This window comes from Pteropus vampyrus, unplaced genomic scaffold (genome assembly GCF_000151845.1).
Source record: "Pteropus vampyrus isolate Shadow unplaced genomic scaffold, Pvam_2.0 Scaffold39, whole genome shotgun sequence".
Classification (NCBI taxonomy): Eukaryota; Metazoa; Chordata; class Mammalia; order Chiroptera; family Pteropodidae; genus Pteropus; species Pteropus vampyrus.
The window spans coordinates 10,132,565-10,142,226 of NW_011888820.1; the positions used below are offsets into that span (position 1 = coordinate 10,132,565).

The 9,662-nt window shown below is 37.7% G+C and overlaps 1 protein-coding gene across 1 annotated transcript in view; it reads left to right on the plus strand.

The window, feature by feature from the left end:
* Window positions 1-377: 377 nt before the first annotated feature.
* The window catches only part of PRRC1 (proline rich coiled-coil 1), a 37,965-nt gene continuing 28,680 nt past the window's right edge, over window positions 378-9,662 (plus strand). The window contains exons 1-4 of the mRNA XM_023529607.1: window positions 378-536; window positions 4,972-5,097; window positions 5,721-6,110; window positions 7,795-7,991. Coding sequence (XP_023385375.1) covers window positions 4,992-5,097; window positions 5,721-6,110; window positions 7,795-7,991 — 693 coding nt within the window. The 5' untranslated portion in view covers window positions 378-536; window positions 4,972-4,991. The remainder of the gene's footprint in view (window positions 537-4,971; window positions 5,098-5,720; window positions 6,111-7,794; window positions 7,992-9,662) is intronic.

Genomic DNA, 9,662 nt, shown 5'->3' on the forward strand with positions numbered 1-9,662 from the left:
CTGAAATACATGAGATAAATCCCCTGTTTCTGCAGTGCAGTCCTGCCAAGAGGTGGAGAATAGACTAGATAACCTTGGCTGGCTCATCTCTATCTCCGTGGGCGGCCACGGCACAGAATAAAGGTGCATTCTCGCATGTGGGGGATGCGGAGTGGAAAGGAGGACAGGCCTACTGGAGAATGCTTCCGTAGGAAGGCAGCGCCTAGCCTAGGAGGGCAAAAGGATCTTCCAACCGAGGTATTCAGACAGGTTCGACCCGCGGCTGGGGGCGGGGTTCCTGGCGAGAGGGGCGGGGTTCCTGGCGAGAGGGGCGGGGCGCAGGGCGCGGGGCGCGGGGCGGGACGGGGCGCGGGGCGGGGAGCGCCGACGTGGCAGCCGCAGGGGCGTGCGCCGCGGGTGGCCATCTTGGAGGCGGGGACGTGCGGAGGGAACTCTTGTCTGCATCTTCCTCGTCTTCCTGGAGCCATAGTCTCAACTTCCCGACTCCCTGTCCCCTACTTTTCAGCTGCTACGCAGACACTCTCTTGGGTCCCCAGGTGAGCATCAGCCTGGGAGCAACGCGCGTGCATGCGGACGGCGGCGGCTCGGGAAGCGGGCGCCAAAGCCAGGCGCCAAGGGAAGCAGTCCTTGCAAAGTGGGCGGGCTGGCCGGCGCCACGGTAGGCGAGGGTCTTTTCGGAGCCCCAGTCGTTCATTCCTGGCGTAGGCTGTGGGATCATGCAGGGTGCATCCTGGGAACTGGTGCGCTTCTCCACACAATGAGACCCCACCGCGGGTTGCACTATGGGTGCGGTTTGGGGGCTCTTGTTCCGGCACTTTGCTCTTGTCCGACCGAGGCCGGCGCCCCTGGTCATTTGGCTCCACCTTCCAGTGCTCTGGCCGCAGGGGAGAGACCAGCGGCTGGCGCCTGCTGACCTTAGCCCTGCCCAGCCTGGCCTGGAGACGTGGCATATCCTGGGGGCAGGCCACCGTCTCCAGTAACAGGATTTCGGCCGCTCCCGCCTTGGAAACTCCTAGGTCAACAAACCGGGCCGGTAATGAGAAATAGCTTACTATCCTCTAGGTTCCCTGGTCAGTACCAGGTGCTGCTCCAGGGTGCTTTTGTATTCTACTCTCTGTTCCTGGGACCTGCTTCAGGCAAGTTTACGGAGTAGCCCATATCCTAGGTTGGCAGAATTTTATCCAAGAGAGTTTTTGTCATTCAAAGTAGAGTTTTTAAGAGCCTGTACATTTCTGCGAACATGACACATTTTGGCATTCTAGTTTTTCTCCTGTACAGCTGCTATTTAACTCAGTGAACATTTATGGAAGTTTATTTTGGGATCAGAGCTGAGACTGCAGAGACAAATCTCAGACCCTGCCCTGGCATTCACTCTCTGGTAGTACAGACCATCTTTTTCACCAGTAGTAGTACAATACTTGCTTGTAGTGTTTTTACGGTTATCAAAGCACCGTTATCCTGTTTCCTTGTATCTATATAAATAGCCATCCACTTTAATGTTTGTACATTAATTTACGTTTTGTGCCCAGACTTGAGCATTAAAACCTTTACCCACTCTGACACTTCATTGTTATTTTATCACAACAGCTTTTTTTTAGTAGAAGGTATTACATTTATATATACACAATTTACCCAATATTGTCTTTGAGCCAGTTCTCAGATAGTAATGCTTTTAAAGACTGAAAAAAAAAAAATGACCATTGATTTCATGTTATGGGTTGTATACATTGTACAGGTTCCTTTGCCAAGGTATTTAATGTTAGGGATCAAGGTTGTTATTAAATCTGACTTCCACTAATCACTGTAAGGTTTTGGTAGCATCTGTAGAAGGAAATGAATAACTAATAGAAAAAATGGGACGATGAAGAAGAAAGAACTTTTGCTGGGAGTGGTAAAAATCCCCTGAGGGCTGTTTCTGCCCCAGGTTATCTATCTACCTTTGGTATTTTGGTACAGAATGAAAGGATTTTGCCTCCCTGGATCTCTGTTCTCTACTTACTGCCATAGATCTTTCCTCTGCATTCGCAGCCAAACTTTTGAAAGTGTTGTGCCCATTTGCCTTAACTCCCACTCCTCGGTCCAGTTCAAACTGGCTTCTATCCCCACTCTTTCCATGGAAACAGCTCTCACTACATTCGTCTCCAGTTTGGCAAATCGTTAAATTTTTCAGATATCATCCTTTTTGGTGTCTCTGCACCTGTGCCTGCCTTGAAACACTCTGGCTTTTGGACACCAACAGTCTTCAAGTTTTGTTTCTGGTCATCTTTCATTCTTCTCTGCTAGCTTGTCTTCTGCCTGGTTATTCAGAAATTGGTTGGGTCATCTCTTTTCATTTGGTATTCTCTTCTTAACCTATCTCAGAGCATGACTTTAGAGACTATCAGTAAATGCAAAAGACCCACACTTATGTGGTTTCTAAGCTGCAGACCAAGTCATTGCCTTTCCTTGGATGGTTCAAGGGAGTTAACTTGGCATGTCCAATATTAAACACTACATACCACCCTTCCCCCAAATCAAACACCTTGACCTTTTTAATGTTCTCTTAGCGAATGGCACTACCATCTATCCAGTTGTCCAAGTCATGCCTCTCTTCCTCATTGCTCCCATATCCAGTCTGTCACTGAATCTAACCACCTAAGCATTTCTTGAATCTGTGCTTCTCTATCTCCAGTATCATCACCTTAATCTAGGCCAAAGTTTCTCAACCTTGGCATTATTGATGTTTGGGGCCAGATAATTTTTTCTTGTGGTGGCCGTCCTGTGTTGTAGGATTTTTAGCAGAATCCTCAGTCTTTACCTAGTAGATGCTAGTAGTACTCCTCTAGTTTTGACAACCAAAAATGTCTCCAGGCATTGCCAAATGACCCTTAGGAGACAGGTACCCTCTTTCCCCACATCCCTAAAAGTCCAGGGTGTTATCACTTTCTATGTGAACTACTTCTGCATCCTGCTTAATAGTCTCTGCATTTACTCTGACTACTGACTACCGTATGGCCCAATCTGCATATTGTCATGAAAAGAATCTTTTCAAAACACAAATGTAAATTGACAAAAACTGGAATCAGCCTAAATGTTTTTCAACAGATTAATGGATAAACGGTGGTACATCTATAAACTGGAGTACTCTTCAGCAATAAGAAAGAACTAACTATTGATACATCCAACAACTTGATGGATTTGAAGGGCGTTATGCTGAATGAAAAAAAGCCAATCTCAATAGGTTTATGTTGTGTATGATTCTATTGAAACATTCATGAAATGAGAAAACATAGAGAATATTTGGTTGCCAGGGCTTGTGGTTGGTGGTAAGGTGTGATAAAGGAGCAGCATCAGGGAATTTCTTGAGGGTGATGGAACACTTGTGTCCTGATTGTGATGGTGGTTACATGAGTTGTTACATATGATGAGACTTTATAGAACATAGGACTACACATACACATGCACACGTGCACAAATATAAAAACAGGTGAAGTCCTGATAAAGTCTGTATTTTAGTTACTAGTATTGTACCAATGTTAATTTTCTGGGTTCGATTCATTGTGCTATAGTTATATAAGATACTGTTATTGGGAGAAGCTGGGTTAAGGGTACTTATGAACTCTGAACTATTTTTGTATCTTTTTGTCAATATAAAATTTCTTCAAAAAAGTTAAAAGACAAAACAAAAGAAAGGTCACTTCCAGCCTAAATGCCCCATAGTGACGTCATGTTCTTGAGAAAAACCAACTCCTTAGCCTGGCTTAAAAAGCTCAACACAGTCTGGGCTCCTGCCTGTGTCTCTAGGTCCATTTTTCTTTTCTGTTCCTTGCGACATGGGTTTTCTTGAATGTGTCTTGTTCCTTCTACTTTATAGGGTCTTTATACTTTTTGTACATTCACTTTTTCTAGAATCTGCCCTCCTTATTGCCTTTCCCTCGCCTCATTAAATTCTGCACATCCTTCACATCTCAGTTTATATGTGACTTCCTGACAGACCCTTCCCAGACCTTCAAGTCAAAAATCATATTGCAAGAAAAAAAAAAGAAAAAGAAAGAAGAGAAAATCAAACATGTAAAACATCTGTGTTCTTATGCTCAGAGCACATAATCCAGGCTATAATTCATTCTACATTAATGTTATTCTTTAATTATCTCCTGTACTGAAGTGTAAGTATCCTGTTTTTGCTTTCATTATATTTCCAGAGGCATCAGTACAGTGCTTGGCAAGCAGTTGACCTTCACTGAATGTTAAATGAGTAAAAACATCAACAACATATTTAGTATATTTAAAAGTTTTGAGTTTATACTAGAGACAGGCTTGAAAGTGAATAATTTTTAAAGGTATTCTCCCATTTTTTATAATCTGTTGTCATCTGTTAGGACCCTGCTATCTAGTGGCATTTTTGCTCTAGTTAACTTTTCTAAAACCTGAGACATATCATTCAGCCATTACTGGATATGTTTTAGAATATGAACTAGGAAAACCAAGAATTGAGTATTTTTTATTATTTTTTAATGTTAGCAAGAGGAGTAGCCCACATACAAAGCTTTATGGGGAGAGAGGAAGCGTTTCAAAAACTTAAATAATTTATTTTTATTTTAAATGTAATAATGACTGGAACCTAGATATAAATCTAATATTCATGTGACAAATTAAATTAGTAATTTACTATTTAAATTTTTACTAATATAATTTACTGCTTATATAATAGTATATATTATTTACCAGTATATTGGATGATTAGTTATATAGTGAGCATAAAATTTTTTTCTAATTATAAAGTACGTGTATGAAATGCTTACATATTTAATATTCTCACAGACTTAGGAATTTTGACAGACCCTTCATCTGGAAATAAATGGCATTATAAACATTAAGACAGACATCCATCCTTTAATGATTATTCAATGAAATTATTCTCTCACTATACAAGCCTTAAAAATATACTTTTGACTACTGTGTAATACTTAGTACATTTTTATATTTTTACAGTACACCATAATTGAAGAAAAATGATGGAAGAGAGTGGAATAGAGACGACACCACCTGGAACTCCTCCACCAAATCTTGCTGGACTGGCTGCTGCTGCTGCATTGTCTTCCACCCCACTTCCTTTAGGTACATGGAGTTGTCTAGTGTCTAGCATCTAGTGTGTTTTGAAGATAATAAAGAGACTTTTACCTTTTCTCAGAGTTAGTTAAAAAGAGAATGCGTATTTTAAAACATCTCTGGTCTTTGCCAAGATGAAGGGAAATAGGTCTTTTTTTATTTAGGCCCAAAGACAGGAAACATGTATGTTTTGCTATATAAAGGTACCTTATTTTCATATTGATGATAAATCATATGACAAAAATATACTAAAAAGTTTTGTCTCATGTTCTGTGACTCTGTGTGGTGATTAATCTGACCAAAGTAGTTGGACCTTCAGTGTGTATATTATGCTCATTTCAGCAGGAGTTAAAAATAGTTTTAGTCTATTAAAACATGAAAACAGACAAATAACAGATCTTATGAACAGTACCATAATTTTAGATAGCTGCTCCTTTTACTTATGGGAGTTAAAAGTCATTTGCGTTGAATCGTGTTTGTTGTGTATTCTAAATTACACATTTAAAAAATAATTCTTGGGATATGATCTGTTATATTTAATAGTTTTGCAGGAAGAAAGTAAAGCGATACTTTGAAAACTAAGTGAAAAGCATTTCTAATTTAGTGGTTTTTTTCTCCCCATTTTTTTCTAGCTGCAACCAGTTCCTTTTCTTCTCCAAATGTATCTTCTATGCAATCCTTGCCACCACATGCATACTCTACCCCTCAGCAATCTCTTCCTCCTGTGAGGCCTTCTGCATCGTTGCCTTTTGTGCCTCCTTCACCAGTTTCTTCTGCTCCACCCCTTCTTACTTCTGTACCACCTCCTGTTTCTCCACCAACTGTTGCTACCTTCAGTAATCCTCCTTTACCTCACTTCCCAACTTCAACTTCTGCCCCAAGTACTGTTCTATCTGCACCCTCTTCCGGTCCTCCTACATCTGGATTTTCTGTTGGTTCAGCTTACGACATTACAAGGGGACATGCAGGAAGAGCTCCCCAGACACCTCTGATGCCATCATTTTCTGCACCTCCAGTAACAGGTAATTCTCTCTTACTGATACTTTGAAATAAGTGGCTATAGGTAATGTTTTATTTTATTAATGACAGCTTTATTGAGATATAATTTACATACCATGTAATTCTCCCATTTAAAGTGTACAGTTCAGTACTTGTTAATGTATTTACAGAGTTGTGTAACCATCACCACAATCAATTTTAGAACCTTTCAATTGCTCCAGAAAGAAACCCCGTAACTATTAGCAGTCACTCCTTTCTTCCTCCCAAATCCTCACAGATCTAAGCAACCACTAATCTACTTTCTGTCTCTGTGAATTTGCCTATTTTGGACATTTCATATAAATGGAATCTTACAAAAATGCGGTCTTTTATAACTGGCTTCTTAACATAATATTTTCAAGGTTCATCCTTGTAGGATGTGTCAGTACTTCTTTAATTTTTATAGCTGAATAATATTCCATTGTATGGATTGACCACACTTTGTTTATTCAGTTCATCAGTTGATGAACTTTTGGATTTTCACTCGTTGGGTATTATGGATACTGCTTTTATGAACATTTGTGTACAAGTTTTAATATAGACATATTTTCATTTGTCTTGAGTATGTATATAGACAGAGAATTGCTGACTTCTGAAAAATCGCCAGACTACTTTCCAAAGCAGCTCTCCCACCAGCAGTGTATGAGGGTTCCAGTTTCTCTGCATTCATGTTTTAAATGCATTTCTTTGGTTTCCTGTTTCTTCTTTTTGTTTTTCCTATTTAAGATATTAAAATAAAGCTGCTGTGACAGTATATGATTTTTATATGTTGTAAAACTTAGTTGTATGTGATTAGCATATAGAGTGTCAGACAAAATTCCAAAATTTTGTCCTGACATTTTGTGCACTTATAGAGAAACTTCAAGGTGAAGTTTGAGAGTTTTTTTAAAGCTTTATTTAAAAAATTATCAGGACTGAATGATCCAGGGAGTAGTTTTATTTAGCCAGGTAAAAATTCACAACCAAATAAAAGCTCATATGTGCCATAAGTTGGTGGTATTGGGCCATTTCCTTTTCGAGGTCAGCTATACCTACTATTTTGACTTCCCTGGAATGGTTATTGGAAACCAGTATCAAAACTTCATCCATGTCATCTTCTGCCTGTTGTTTCTCATTTTAGGGAAGGAAGCAACTTTGTTGTGATTTTTATTATCCAACTTTGTGAATCTACCTTTATAAATAAAATTTTTTGTAGACTAATAAATATTATACCCATGTTAATGTATATGTGAATTTCCTTTTTGGAGTTAAAATAGGGCATACAGAGTATGTGTACTAATTGTTACATGTTTTATGTGATGGGCTTGGTTTCTCACATCAATTATTTTTATGTGTAAAAGAAAATAGAACTATATCTGTCCACATCTAAGTGCTAAATAGAGCAAATATGAAGTACTTTTTAATACGTATACTTTTTGTCCATTTTTAGGACAGGTGGTGTAAGCCTATGAAAATGAAAGAAATTTCTTTTTTGGAATTTTGTTTAACTTGCATTGTATAAAGCTTTAGGTGAATTTTTGAGTCCATAACTCAATCTTGAAATGCCTGAGTATGTAGTTACATTATTTAAGCCATTTTGAACTACTCATTTCATCTATTATATCTTCTTTTTTCTAGGAATTTATGTAATAAATTATGCATTTTAAACATTTTTTTACCTTTGACTAGGTATTTTGCCAACTCCCATTACTCAGCAAGCCAGTTTGACATCTCTGGCCCAAGGAACTGAAACCACATCGGCCATTACTTTTCCAGAGGAACAAGAAGATCCTAGAATTGGTAGAGGTCAGGATGAAGCATCTGCTGGTGGACTCTGGGGTTTTATAAAGGTAAGGAGTATTTACTTTGAAACCATGCTTAGTTTTTAAATTATGTAACTAATAGATGTTCATTAGAGAGAATTTTGAAAATGCAAAATGGTATAAGGAAAAAATATCTTTTTTAATCTTATTGCCAGTTTTCCATAGTTCCTCTTCTGTGTTTTGTATGTGCATATTTGTGTAGATGTACTTCTTTTTATAATAAATGAAATTGGAGTAGTGACATGTGGACCGACACTATTTTGTGTTTTTTTTTTTTGTTTGTCTTTGCCTATCATATATCAGGAACATCTTTCTAGTCACAAAATATTTTTCTTCTTTCTGGCTGCTTTGCCTTGCATGTCATTGCATTTATTTCCCATGTTTTATTTTACAAATGTGTTTTGACATTTTCTAATTGTAATTCTTATCAATAAAACTGTGATGAGCACTCTTATATACAAATCTTTATGTTCATCTCTGTTTTATCAGGATTATTTCTTGATGAATGTCAGTGGGAACATTTTAAAAATTACTAATACATATTGCTCTCCAGGAAGGCAATATGTCACGGCATTTTTTACTTGCTAGTACTGATTATTAACTTGAAATACAACATTTTCTAATTTTATAGGCAAAAAAAAATACTTTGTTTTAATTTGCACTTCTTTGTTACTGAATTTGAACATTTTTTTATGTGATTTTTTTTTTTTGCTATTTATAGTTTTCTTTTGTGACGTCTTTATTCTTTGCCCAGTTTTGAATTAGGATGATTTTCTCGATGAATTCATAAGAGCTCAATGTAGTAAGAATATTTTATTATATGCTATATGTTGCAGTTTTCTCCATTTTTATCTTACATTTTAATTTTATTGTGCTTTTTGACACAAAAACTTCTAAATTTTCAGGACTCATTTCTATAATTCTTTTTTTCTTTTCAGTTTTTTTTTAATGATAAAAATGACCTTTTCCCACCACAATATATGATAAATGTTTTTCTGTGATGTCTTATTCTTTTATGCTTTTTTACACTTACCAATTTAATATAACTGATACATACTTTACTGTATTATGTGAGGTAGAAGTCTAATTTTTTCCCCGACCACTTAATTGACTGTTTCAACATCATATCCCAGTGATTTGGTATGTCACCTTTATCTCAGTTTCCAGATTGGGGGCTAATGTCAGTGTCTGGGTTTTGTATTCTGTGCCACTGCTCTGCCTGTTTTTGCAGTAGTACCATACTATTTTAATTATTGTGATTCTGTTATATTAATATGTATTGAAAACCTGCTCTGCTGAGGCGGGGTTGGGGGAGTGTTCATTGATGAGTAAGCTAGGTCAGTTCCAAATCTCTGCATTCATAAAGACACATCAGTTTTTGGCTGTATAAGTTTGCTGATTTCTCTTTTCTATAAATTTTTTCTTTACTAATCTTTTCCATTTATTTTTCTTGATGAATTTTGAAATCACTCTATCTGATGGTGTGGCTGCAATTTAATTAAACACCTTTAGGTTAGTAGGTGGTTAACTGACCTATAGCATTAAAGCTTCATGTTTCATGAAGATGGCATTTTTCTAAGCTGGCTTTTTTATATTCCTCTGCTTTTTTAAGGTTTTCTTTGTATGAGGACTGTCACTTTTTCCTTGTTAAGAGCGTGTGTCATTGTATCAGTTATCAGTTGTAATACCTAGTTCAACTCCACAGGTTTCTGAATAACTCTTCTAATATTCAGC